At 43.0% G+C, this 14,152-nt stretch overlaps 1 protein-coding gene across 37 annotated transcripts in view; it reads right to left on the reverse strand.

Moving 5' to 3' along the window:
- Window positions 1-14,152, reverse strand: part of CLIP1 (CAP-Gly domain containing linker protein 1) — a 154,672-nt gene that overhangs the window by 24,938 nt on the left and 115,582 nt on the right. For all 37 annotated transcript variants that reach the window (XR_010148170.1, XR_010148169.1, XM_063786085.1 and 34 more), the window contains one exon: window positions 13,332-13,452. Coding sequence is in view for 35 of the 37 variants with exons in the window: in XM_063786085.1 (XP_063642155.1) it covers window positions 13,332-13,452 (121 nt within the window). In the remaining 2 variants the exon portion in view is untranslated. The remainder of the gene's footprint in view (window positions 1-13,331; window positions 13,453-14,152) is intronic.

Genomic DNA, 14,152 nt, shown 5'->3' on the forward strand with positions numbered 1-14,152 from the left:
TGCATATGCTGGTATATACACGAGGAACACCAACGAAAAATATACCATTTATAATGTAGCTTCAATGAAATGGCAATGAAGAGGAGTAATAACTTTTAAATTACACATATGTGTATTGTTTCATATTACAAATGTATTATATTTCTAATTTAAAAATAACATTACAATTTAAAATAAATAATTCTTATTTCTTTGGAAATAAAAAAATTATAGATGAAATGACAGGGTATCTAGGATTTAGGATTTGCTTCAAAACACTCAGGGTAGAGCTGAGTGTGGTGGCTCATGCCTGTAGTCCCAGCTACTCAGGAAGCTGAGGCAGGAGGATTGCTTGAGCCTTATAGCTGGAGGTTTCAGTAAGCTATGATCATGCCACTGCACACTAGCCTGGGTGACAAAGTGAGACTACCTCAAAAAAAAAAAAAGAAAACACATGCAGGGCAAACAAGGTAGAGAGGATGAATGGGAGTACAGCGGAGACGAGTGGCCAAGAGTTAATTGCTAATGAAATTTTATACACAGAGATTCATTGTACTGCTCACTCTGCTTCTGTGTATGCTTGAAACTTTTCATAATAAAAGGTTAAAAAAGAACATGGATATGTAAAGGGGAAAAAAGGGAGAGTTAAAGAAAACTATTTCAGAGAACAATGTTACAGTGAAAGTGATACACAAATAATCATAGTTCGGGGAACACTGGACTGGAAAATCTCCAAGAGCTCATGTATGCATAACCCTATTTTGTAAATAAACATGGTGGGTACTTGGTTTTATGTCTGTCAGCTACGCTAAGAAAAATAGTAGCTCGGGTGAAATGAAGGACATTAGAAGTCCATAGTCATGACATACACAACTTCTGCTTTGTAGGCTCAGTAAAACCACTTGAACAAAAAATCTCCAGAGAGGAGAAGCGCCTCTCTGTTTATTGTGATCGCCCCTATTTTTGGAACACAGGCACACAGTAGGCACTCAATAACCACGCACTGTGTGAACAAATGTGTCATAGTCAGTATGCTGGTGCTCTCAATGGGTATGAGTTAGTAGTGGTACTCAGAAGCCAGGATTCTCACAGAATGAAGAACTTTCTGCTCAACTGAGGTGTTCACATTTGGGCTATTTTAGTCTCTTCTCAAACCAAGCAAGTGTTCTGAGGTCCAAAATAGCAGCTCTACCTTGACAGCACAAAACCCATTCCCTGTGTCTGAGAAATTCTAGTCTCGCCTCCCACACACTGACTTCTGCTCCTGGAAGTGGAGAAGGTAATGGGAAAAAACGGAAAAGGAAGCCTCAGTCATTTTTGCATGGCAAAGCCCTTTCAGAGAAGAAGGGAGTGGGGCAGACACAGTGATCGGCTGCACAGATCCCCCTTTTCTAGGCGAGCCGTGTTGCCCAGCTTCTGGGACAGCTTAGCTGGTGGCCCCATCAGGGATCACCACAACTACGGAGCCACTTCCGGCAGGGTCATGTCGTCCTCCCAGCATGGATCACATCCAGTGACTGATCCATGTGGGATTACCGAAAGACTGGCCATCTCCGTCCAGTTTGGGACGAATCTGCATGGCCACTCCAGCTCCAGAGCTCCCCACGGCATTGGTCAAGGCTGTTGCTGGGCCTGCATCATGGCTCAGTTTCTCCCACTGCCTGATCCTGTTTCTTTCTCCTCCTTTCCATCGGAGCTGCCCCGAGAGCATACTTCGGTAAGTATCATCACACTAAACTCTCTCTTGGCCTGTTTCCCAGGGAACTCAACCTGCAGCAGTACGCATTATGCTACCAACTAAAGTTCTGTATTATGCAGGAAAGACCACATGCCTTAGGACTGGTTTAAGTTGATATGAATATGTACATGAATTATGTAAGAATATTTACATCTTCACACTGGGCATGGCGGCTCAAGCCTGTAATTGCAGCACTTTGGGAGGCCGAGGCGGGTGGATCACCTGAGGTCGAGTTCAAACGTGGCCAACGTGGCCAAACTCCGTCTCCACTAAAAATAAAAAAAAATTAGCTGGGCGTGGTGGTGGGCGTCTGTAGTCCCAGCTACTAGGGAGGCTGAGGCAGAAGAATTGCTTGAACCCAGGAGGCAGAGGTTGCTGAGATTATGCCATCGCACTCCAGCCTGGGTGACAGAGCAGCACTCTGTCTCAAAAAAAACAACAACAACAAAAAAAAACAAAGAATATTTACATCTTCAAATACATTCACATCGTCCTTTATCAAAGAATGATATTGGGGCTGGGCGGTGGCAGATGCCTGTCTGTAATCCCAGCACTTTGGGAGGATGAGCCAGGTGGATCACTTGAAGTCAGGAGTTCAAGACCAGCCCGGTCAACATAGCAAAACCCTGTCTCTACTAAAAATACAAAAATTAGCTGTGTGTGGTGGTGCACACCAGTAGTCTCAGCTACCGGGGAGGCTGAGGGAGGAGAATCGCGTGAACCCAGGAGGCGGAGGTTGCAATGGGCTGAGATCGCACCACTGCACTCCAGCCTGGCAACAGGGTGAGACTCCGTCTCAAAAAGAAAAAGATGATATCAATGGTGTGGCTACAGGGTGGGGGTATCGTGACTGCCTGAAGCCAATACATACAAGTAGTTCTTCACAGAGAGTGCACGTGTCACCTTAATCTTTACTTTTTACTCCTGGGTGCTGAAAAGACAACAGCTACTCTTCCCTTAATACTGCTTGTATCTTTAGTGCAGCCGAAGTGCATCTTCTGTTCAGATGTAAACACCCTTAACTATGCAGAGGCAGAGTGGAAAAGACTTCTACACCCTTTGGCCTAGACTCTGGCAGTCATTTCCAGGATGGATAACTTCTCTGTGCCAGGCAATGGCTTTCTACAAAACCCCTCAAAAGCCAGAGAGGTTAAGAGGATTCTAGAGAAGTCTAGAGGAAGGTCTCAAACAAGAAACTTAACAGATATGAAAGAGAATATACAGGCTGTAAAAAGACTTTCAGGAACTGCTCATACCCCTTGGACCATTTCCTAAACGTAATAATGCTTGAATGCACATGATTGCGCCAAAGGATGATTCCCACAGAACCTAAACAAATCAGACGTTTGGCTTTAGTGATTCCCTAAGTTGCAGATATAATTTTTTTTAAATAATTACTTTATTATTGTTGTTAAAATGATACATGCTGTTTTTGTTTTTAAAGAATAAATTCAGCAAAAAAAAAAAAAAAAAAAAAAAAAGACGCCGGGCGCGGTGGCTCACGCCTGTAATCCCAGCACTTTGGGAGGCCAAGGCGAGAGGATCATGAGGTCAGGAGATCGAGACCATCCTGGCTAGCACGGTGAAACCCCGTCTCTACTAAAAATACAAAAAATTAGCCGGGCATGGTGGCAGGTGCCTGTAGTCCCAGCTACTCGAGAAGCTGAGGCAGGAGAATGGCGTGAACCCGGGAGGCGGAGCTTGCAGTGAGCTGAGATCGTGCCACTGCACTCCAGCCTGGGCGACAGAGCAAGACTCTGTCTCAAAAAAAAAAAAGAAGGAAACATATTTCCCCAATTCTTCCACTTAGAAATAACCACAACTAGGCTGGGTGTGATAGCTCATGCCTGTAATCCCAGCACTTTGGGAGGCTAAGGCCAGAGGATCGCTTGAGTCCAAGAGTTTGAGATCAGCCTGGGCATCATAGCGAGACCCTTCTCTACCAAAAACAAACAAACCAACCTGAAAAATTAGCCAGGCATAGTGGTATGTGCCTGTGGTCCCAACTACCTGGGAGGCTGAGGTGGAAGGATGGCTTGAGCCAGGGCAGTAGAGACTGCAGTGAGCTGTGATTATGTCACTGTACTTCAGCCTGGGTGGCAGAGAAAGACATCATCGAAAATAAAAGAAAAAAAAGACCATAACATTAGCTGAATGACATGCCAGACATCTCCATATATATACACAATGAGAAGGACAGAGAGGGGGAAAAAAACAAATTTAATTTTACTTTAACAGGAGAGAGAATAAATCGAAGTAAACAAAATAAATTGGTTGAGAGCAAAAAAATGTTATTTACCACAAGATATATGTGATTCTAAGACATCCCAATAGGTTCATACATTTGTTTTGTAAAATTTAAGTAAAATATGTTCTTAAAATGTAAGAGGTTTATTTCATTTTCTTAGGTATAAATTAATTCTTTTTTTGTTTTGAGACAGGGTCTCGCTCTGTCACCCAGGCTGGAGCGCAGTGGCGTGATCTCAGCTCACTGCAACCTCCGCCTCCTGGGTTCAAGTGATTTTCCTGCCTCAGCCTCCTGAGTAGCCGCCCATATTGAACATCTCTGTGATATAAAAGATGAAGAAGTTTGTACACTTCCACTTTCTTTCAGTCCTACCCCTCAAATTTTGTTAGTCACATTCTCTCTATATTTTTTTCTACTTTTTTTCCTTTTTCTTTTTACCTTGCAAATGTTTTACACTTGCATTCACCAAATGATCAAAATTAACATCACCAATAATGGGACAAAGGAACATCACATGCCTCCTGGCAGGACACAGTATCACTTATATAGTCTTCCTACTAAAAATGCATAACCTGAATATCATCAGGAAGAAGCATCAGACAAACTCAAAATAAGAGAGTTTATGCAGCTTAACTAACTGGCCCTGTTCTCATAAAAAATGTCAATGTCATGAAAGACAAAAACAGAGGAATCGTTCCAGATTAAAGATGACTAAAGAGACACGACAACTCAGTGAAAAGAATGTATGATCTTGGACTGAATCCTGAATTAAAAAAACAATGCTGTAAAGGACGTTACTGGGACAACTGCCTGAACAGGAATAGGGTCTGTACGTTAGGTAATACTGTTGTATCGAGGTTAAACTCCCTGAATTTCATGACTGCACTGTTTATATAAAAATAGTAGAATATATGAGCATTATTTGTTCTATTCTTACAACTTTTCACAAAGTTTGAAACAATTTCCAAATGAAATATTAAAAACTTAGTCTGGGTCGGGCGCGGCGGCTCATGCCTATAATCCCAGTACTTTGGGAGGCCGAGGCGAGTCCTGACCTTCAGGAGGTCAGGATTTTGAGACAAGCCTGGCCAATATGGCGAAACCCCATCTCTACTAAAAATACAAAAATTAGCTGGGCGTGGTAGCGCGTGCCTATATTTCCAGGTACTCAGGAGGCTGAGGCAGGAGAATCACTTGAACCCGGGAGGCGGAGGTTGCAGTGAGCCGAGACTGCAGCACTGCACTCCAGCCTGGGCGACAGAATCAGACTCTGTCTCAAAATAACAAAGAACCCCACAACATTAGTATGTGCCCATAAACCCCACAGCTGTGTGCTTAGCTCTCTGTTTACTTGGATTTAACGCTCATGACCAGTCCTTGTGTCCGCTTCTCTTCTGCTAAGGCCTTTATTTTGATTCATGTCTTGCTTGGCTCAAATTTATCATCAAGTGGCTCCTTTTCAGAAGGACTCACAAACACCACAGCTTCTAAGTCCTTTCATGTTTGGAAACATGTGCCTGCTGTCTCACCTGAATAGTCATTGTCTGGAGACGATGCTCTTGGCCATATTTCCTGTCCCTCAGAACAGTGGATGTGGTGCAGCAGAGTTTTTTTGCATTGAATGTATCTGCAGTTGGGTTGTTTTTTTTGTTTTTATAAGAAATTTGATTTTTCCGCCTGGGCACTTAGAATTATTATTTTTTATTATTATTATTTTTTTGAGACAGTTTCACTCTTGTTGCCCAGGCTGAAGTGTAATGGCGCTATCTCAGCTCACCGCAACCTCTGCCTCCTGGGTTCAGGCGATTCTTCTGCCTCAGCCTCCCAAGTAGCAGGGATTACAGGCATGCGCCACCATGCCTGGCTATTTTTTTTTTTTTTTTAGTAGAGATGGAGTTTCTCCATGTTGGTGAGGCTGGTCTTGAACTCCTGACCTCAGGTGATTTGCCTGCCTCGGCCTCCCAGTGCTGGGATTACAGGCATGAACCACCATGCCCACCAGAGAATTATTTCTGTATTGTTGAATTTCAGTAATCACCAGGGTATTTTTTTGGGGGTGTCTATTATTTTGGACCAATTTTTCCCAATGGGTCCCCCTACTGGGTTTCCATACAACCCACTCTCTTTTCTGTTTGCAGATTCAGTTCTTCCTTTACTTGGGGAAATTTCCTTATCGCGTCTCCTAATACTTACACACACGCACACACACATATATTTGAGACAGAATCTTGCTCTGTCCCCCAGGCTGGTATGCAGTGGTGTGGTCTCGGCTCACTGCAACCTCCACCTCCTGGGTTCAAGCTATTCTCCCGTGTCAGTATCCAAGTAGCTGGGATTACAGGCAGGCACCACCACGCCTGGCTAATTTTTGTATTTTTAGTAGAGACAGGGTTTTGCCATGTTAGCCAGGCTGGTTTCAAACTCCTGACCTCAAGTGATCTGCCCACCTCGGCCTCACACAGTCCTAGAATTACAGGCTTGAGCCACCGTGCCCAGCCTAAATATAGATACATTTTTGAGACAGGGTCTTGCTATGTTGCCCAGGCTGGTCTTGAACTCCTAAGCTCAAACAGTCTCCTGGCTTGGCCTCCCAAATTGCTGGGATTACAGGCATGAGCCACTGCATCTGGCCCTTTCCTTTATATTTTAAGGAATGCTTATAAGGCTGCTTCCTGTTTATGATTTATTTAGTAGTCTTGATCTGGTGTGGTTTGGTCTTCAATTTGTTTCCTTAATTCTTCAATCTCCCTGTTAAACTTGTGTCATTTTATCATCTTCTCTTTGAACAGTTGTTTTGTTTTATTCAAATAACTTGAGTTTTACATAACACAAAGCACTATTTTCCCTGGGTAACAGCTTCTCTTGGCCTGAATTCCTGTCTCTCTCTGGCTCTTGATGTTCCGTTCTTTCTCTTTTCCCTCTTAGGGTGCAGAATGTGTACACTTCATCTTATTCTGGATGGCTCTACCTAGACCTTCCCTTGGCTCACATATACCGTGAGTTTCCCCCAACAACCTTCCTACCTTATCTGAGGCCTTTATCTTTAACCCCACGTTACAGCTAAAAGTTAAGCACTGTAATTGACACATTTCTGTAGCCAGAGGTTTCTGGATAGAGTCAAGGTTGGGATAGTTGAGGCTACACATAGACTCCGTTGCTGATCTCTTTCCTGAGATTTTTCTTCAGTGTTCTATGCACATCACTCACTCTACCTGAACACAGGTAATCCCATTCCCACAGGAGAACATCCTCAGCCTTGGGGCACGCATCCCCAGTCAGCTCTTTCCACAGTGCTCCTACTGCTTCTGCTACCTTCCCTTCCTAGAGACTGGAACCCAGCCTCTCCTGTGATTGGAGGTGGTTATGTGATACGATCATAGAAATGTGAACTTTCTTCCCCAAATTAGAAGACAGAGCCATGTGAGAAGCCCTTTGCATTTCCCTGCCTTGTCCTCCCCCTGCTTCCATCCAGAAAGCTCTGCGATGCTTGAGGTACAATAGCTAACCGGGGATCAGACGGACAAGAACTACACGCCTAGCAGAGCAGCAAGCAGGAAGGAAGGGCCAGCTCCGTCCAGACGTTCCTGAGGGGGTACCCGCCCGGACTGCCTACTGCGGACTTATTATCACTTGAGAAAAATACCCACAGTACCCTGTGCCTGTCAGCTGCAGTTTGTTGGCTGGACTAGCTACAGAAAATGACCACTGGCAGTTTTTCCCACCGTTGGTAAAATCCTGCGGTGGTGCAAAAGGGCATTGAGCCTCAGAAATTTTTCCTTTACTTTTCCCAGGCTGTCTACTCACCTCTTCAGTCTAATTTTTTCCAAACTAGACTGGGCACAGGGATGGAGAGAATTCAAGTACAAATTCTCAGGATTTTGCTGTTCACCGTCCTTTCCACTTACCACTGGGGACAAAGTGTCAGAGTCAAACCACAATTTTGTTTCCTTTCTTGGTTGCCAATTTACTTTTTATTTTTTGAGACGGAGTCTTGCTCTGTCGCCCAGGCTGGAGTCCAGTGGTACGATCTCGACTAACTGCAACCTCTGCCTCCCGGGTTCAAGTGATTCTCCTGCCTCAGTCTCCCGAGTAGCCAGAATTACAGGCATGCACCACCATGCCCGGCTAATTTTTGTATTTTTTATTAGAGATGGGGTTTCACCATGTTTCTCAGCTAGTCTCGAACTCCTGACCTCAGGTGATCTGTCTGCCTCAGCCTCCTAAAGGGCTGGGATTACAGGCGTGAGCCTCCACGTCCAACCTTGGGTGCCAATTTAAAAGTTTATAGCATGAAGTTGACTGGCTTTGTTGGCTTCTGCTGGACACATTTTTTAATACAGAAAAACTGTGTTCATAGCATTGGGTACTGAAGGGAGACAGAGTCTGTGATCCAGCTTCGATCAGCCCTAGTTGCCCAGAAGTCCCCTGAGCCCAGATTAAAATTATGATGGCTGATAACCACCATTTTTCCAAACTAATACACAATAAGCTAAAAATAGCTTTCCCTTTCTAAGCATTCATGTCTGGGAATTCAGGCTCATTTAAATGGCAGGTGACTATTCATGATCAATTTAGATGCTAACCCCAATTTTTTTGTATAATACATCTGCTATAACCTCTGTCAGGAAAAACTGTTCATGAAATACAGTTATTGAGTCATTTAATCCCTGTCCGGTTTCCATAAGCAAACTGTAACCTCATTCTACAAATAGCCAGGGGGAGAATCAGCTCTGTTCCCATAGTGATAGCTCACTGTATTTGCTATCTTTACAAGGTGGAACACGTGTGAGGTTTGGAAATGATAAATCAGACATATCAAAAGTGACTACCTAAGGTGACTATTTCTATAGAAGAATCAACATTATTTTTAGAATTCCCTATGAAAAGAAAATAGGGGTAGACTATACCTATAGTCCCAGCTACTGGGGAGCCTGAGGCTGAAGGATCCCTTGAGCCCAGGAGGTTGAGGCTGCAGTGAGCTATGATAGTGCCACTGCTCTCCAGCCCAGGCGACAAAGTGAGACTCTGTCTCTTAAAAAAGAAACGAATGCTCTGTATAGTTTCCATTAATCTTAAACTATATGACCTTGCCTGAATTTACACTGTATGCTTCTACCAGCCACACAAAGAGCAAATGCCCCACTAAGTTGGTGATCAGGTTTTTGGCCACCACAACTCTGCAACAAAAGCTACTGCGATGGTTAATACTGAGTGTCAACTCGATTGGATTGAGGATGCAAAGTACTGATCCTGGGTATGTCTGTGAGGGTGTTGCTAAAGGAAATTTCACATCTGAGTCAGTGGGCTGAGAAAGGCTGCCCACCTTTCATCTAGGTGGGCACAACGTAATCAGCTGCCAGCTTGACCAGAATAAAAAGCAGTCAGATGGCTGAGCGCAGTGGCTCATGCCTGTAATCCCAGCACTTTGGGAGGCTGAGGTGGGCGGATTGCCTAAGCTCAGGAGTTCGAGATCACCCTGGGCAACATGATGAAACCCAGTCTCTACTAAAATACAATAAATTAGCCAGGCCTGGTGGCACGCACCTGTAGTCCCAGCTACTAGGAAGGCTGAGGCATGAGAATCACTTAAGCCCAGGAGGCCAAGTGATCGAGCCACTGCACTCCAGCTTGGACTACAGAGTGAGACTCCATCTAAAAAAAAAAAAAAGCAAGCAGAAGAACGTGAAAAGACTAGACTGGCTTAGCCTCCCAGCCTACATTTTTCTCCCATGCTGGAAGCTTCCTGCCCTAGAACATCGGACTTCAAGTTCTTCAGCTTTGGGACTCGAACTGGCTTCCTTGGTCCTCAGCTTGCAGATGGCCTCGTGTGGGACCTTGTGATTGTGTGAGTTAACAGTCCTTAATAAACTCCCCTTGATATCTATCTATCCTACTAGTTCTGTCCCTCTAGAGAACCCCGACTAATTCAGCTATGAAGCTGGAAGTAAGGTGAATCATCTAAAAAATGGAAAGAGCAGTCACAAAGTCCTCTGTCTTCTTCTGTAAAACAGAAACTGGGGCCCTGGCTAAAAACAAGATACTCACCAAACACCCATGCATTCATTCAAACCTACACGTCGTGCTCTATGATTCCTACTTTCTCACTGTCTGTGGGAGAAGCAGAAGCACACGATCCTGACCAAAATGCTGGGTTCTAAGGTCAGGGCACTGCAGAGCCCGCACCTGACCACAGAGGGGCAGCAGCTCGCTCTGCTTAAGATCAGAGGCCATGACCTTTAACATGGGCCTTTAACAATGAGGACATGATCACCAAGTGGGAAAGGAGACAAGAAAAGATGCAAAAGCAGACCTGTGAATGGCAAGATTCTGGGATGCACTGGGTTTTCTAAGCAAAATAAATATTTGAGGCAGAAAAAAAAAGTACCAGTAGGGTTCAGAAGCCATTTTTAGAGCAATGTTTGACCCCACCTACCCCATTTCTAGCCCACAGCTTTTTAAAATCTTGAACAATAATCATGAAGTAAGCAGAAAAAAGTTTTATTCTCAGAATAGAACAGCAGCTGGACAAACAGGCTTTCAAACACAATTTCAAATCTCAGCTCCTCCACTGCCTATCTGTGTATCCTTGGTAAGTTCACTTTTTTTTTTTTTTTGAGACAGAGTCTCGCTCTGTCGCCCAGGCTGGAGTGCAGTGGCACGATCTCGGCTCACTGTAACCTCCACCTCCCAGGTTCAAGCAATTCTCTCCCTCAGTATCCCGAGTAGCTGGGATTACAGGCGCCCGCCACCATGCCTGGTTAATTTTTGTATTTTTAGTAGAGATGGGGTTTCACCATCTTGGCCAGGCCGGTCTCGAACTCCTGACCTCGTGATCCACCCGCCTCGGCCTCCCAAAATGCTGAGATTACAGGTGTGAGTCACTGTGCCCAGCCATTAGTTCACTTTTGAGCCTGTTTCCTGTCTAAAAATAATCCTACTATCTCTGAGGTAGGTTGTGATGATTCCATGAAATAATGGTAAAGCAATCAGCTCAGTTCAACAAATTATGGTGCTTCTAAATAAAGGAATCAGGAGAGAACCTAGGTCGTGGGTCAGTATTTACCTTTCCCAAGTCAATCTAGTCTCCACTGTCTCGATTTTAGAATGAAAAAGCAAATTTTTCTGTAGTACTACAACTAAAATTATTTTTTTAAAATAGCATTTCTGCCAAATACTGTAGCTCTGTAATACATTTCTAACACAGCTGATCAATAGTCTGACTTAACTGGAGAAAGCAACTAAGTGAAATTTTATAGAATTCTTGGAGATGATACAATAAAAGAGTAACAGAGCCCGATGAATTAATCGGTCTTCATTAAACTAAGGTGGCTTCTAAGTTACTTTAAATGGGTGGCTCACTCCACTCTTTTGAAATATATATACCATGGAAAGAATGGTCTATAATCTTTCTTGGTAATCAATGTTTTTCACAATCTCCATCATGAAAGCCTATCACATTTTAATTCACACACACATTATTTCTCCTTCTGAGTTACATACAGAAAACTACCAGTGGCTTAAGAATCCACCCATTCTTTAAAAGTAAGTCACTTCTTAGCCATTCCTGTAGGCATTACTTTCTAACACTCTGCAAAGCGCCTGATTTTTACATTTTTTAATCACAAAACCTTTTCAGTAGGAAGCTAATTGAAATCTCTACTGCAAAAGAGAACAGAGCTGCTAGGATGGAGAGGAGCCCAAGTCAGGCAAAGAAACTGTGGGAAATTCTAAACAAGGAAGCATGATGTCTCCTGAATCCCTTCTGGTTCTGAGTGACAGAGACAAGAACTGTAATCATCAGTCCAGTTAAGGTCACAGCATAAGTCAAGAGGATGATCTCTGTAAGTTCCTCCTATTTATGGAACCCACTCTCTCTACCAGAGATGTTCAATGAAATGACAGGAGATGGCAATAGACTCAGCACTTAGCCAAAGTCCTTCTCTTCCAAGTCCCTGTGGACACACTGATGCTGGAGATGCCAAATGCTGTAGGTGTTTTAGCTTGTGCCAGGAAGAAAGAACCCCTGCTGGTCAATGGGCTTCCATTCTTCATGACCTCCAGTTTCTCACAAACTCATCAAAGGAGAGTGCAGTGACCCTAGTTAAGTCAACACACTGATACTCTCCTTGGCCCCCATCAGAAGATGACATCTCTTGACACTAGTCGCCAAATGATGCTGAACAAATTACTATCATCTTTGTGCTTCCGTTTCCCCTTTTACAAATGGGGATAATAATAGTGCTATTGCTTAGAATTATGGCAAGGACTGCGATGATAGCTAGCACTTATTTGTGCCTGTCACATAGCAAGAGCCCATAAATGTTAGCTACTATCACCAACAGCATCATCATCATCTTGGAGTCTGAAGAGATGTGGCATTTCTTCCACAAAATAAGAAAATTGTGGAGAGCAACAGTGAAGATTTTAAAGTCTAAAGTTAACTCTCCAAAAAGTGCTTTCACCACAAATTGCACCATGTCAATGGGTACTCAGTACAACTACCCCAAACTAATCCATCCCAAGTAAGAATTAATGTTTGCAACACACAACGGGAAAAAAAAATTTTTCCCCTTGGAGTACAAAACAAGAATGAATGACTACACAGCAAAAGTCTCTTAAAAATGTAATTTTAAGCTGCTGCTCTGAAGTCAGATGTGACTCACAATTCAGCACTTTGATTCAACTGTTAGAGAAGAATGAAAGGCAGAATATAGCTTCCTTTAAAATCAGTTTTGTTGCCATGTTTAATCAACTTCTATAAGAAACCTTTGTAATTTAAATATAGAAGTAAATAGGTTGTGGTTTGCTTATAGTTCATGCCAGTTGTAACATATATTCTATATTTACCAATGCACACAAGTGTACATGTATGCACAGTTTCATTAGAAAAGGCTTAAGCATGTTTTTTAATTTAAACAAAAGCAGAGTTCTATTTAAAATCAGCTGCCAACACTTACACCAAATCTATATTCTTGGAATCTGTTTCTTCAAAATCAATTTTGATGAAAGTGAAAAAAATCTTAAGAGAAAAATAATTTTGTAATCCAAGTAGTAGTAGGATGAAGATACTGTCCCCTTCCATTTAAATGTTGAGCTACAAGATTGTCTAATAAAGATAGTATTTTCTACTTGCTTGCAAGTTCCAGTGTTCTGTGTGTTTTTTAAAGGACCTGTCAAATCTCTCCTACCCTAAATCCTACAGCAGCATGTTTGAAAACAAGGAGACACATAGCACAGGTAACTTGGAATTCCGTTTGGAATGACCCCACCACACTGAGCAGACCTCCGAGTGGCCTCTGAGCATGCTGCCAACAGCAGCAGCACCCAGCATGGCACAGCTGGAACCCCTCGCCAAAGGACACTGACCTTTTGATGACTTGTGACTTCGTCCCTGCTTCTCCCCAGCTCCTCAGCAAGTTTAACGTTCTCTTCTTGCAACGCTGAAAGCTGCTGGGACTTCTGAGCTGCTGCCTGCTTTAGGGTTTCTCTGCAAGGACAGTGAGTGCAGGGTTACCATAGAAACAAGACAGGCAAGGAAACTGTGGGAGACAACCAGCTTCACAGCACTGAAGAAAATATATCTGGGTCACGTGCCTGATAGGATCTATAATAACAGCAGACAGTATTATCTACATGCAGAAGGGGTTAAATAGCCATAACCTCCCAAAAGGAGGACTGCCACCCACAATTATTACATTTTTCAGAACCTAATAAACCCTATGCCCACCCTCCCACCACCCAAACTTACCCCATAAAAAAGGAATTTTGCTATAAAATAAATGACAAATGAGATGGTCAGTACAGCCCTCCTGTCTTTAGGAATATTTCCATTAGATGATTTTACTAAAACCCACTTCGTTGATAAAGTGATTTAATTTGCTGCCAAGGCACTCTGTTCTAACTGCACAGATCTATAATTTGTTTTTTTCTGGAAGAAATAAAAATCCAACGGTCCCATTTACCAGTATCTGTCAGAGTCAAGTGCTGATGTAAATCTGAGTATATTTTTAGGACAACTAGAGGCGGAATGCCCCAAGGAAATATAGTTTCCTAATTACATAACAGGTGTTTTATTTTATAGTAGTCTTTCCACAATGCTAATTTATAATTGAAAGAAGCAAATAAAAATATAATAGAGACTGCTAACTTATACCATGAATATCAGCATAGAAAAAATGAACAGGATA

Source organism: Pan troglodytes, chromosome 10, assembly GCF_028858775.2.
Source record: "Pan troglodytes isolate AG18354 chromosome 10, NHGRI_mPanTro3-v2.0_pri, whole genome shotgun sequence".
Classification (NCBI taxonomy): domain Eukaryota; kingdom Metazoa; phylum Chordata; class Mammalia; order Primates; family Hominidae; genus Pan; species Pan troglodytes.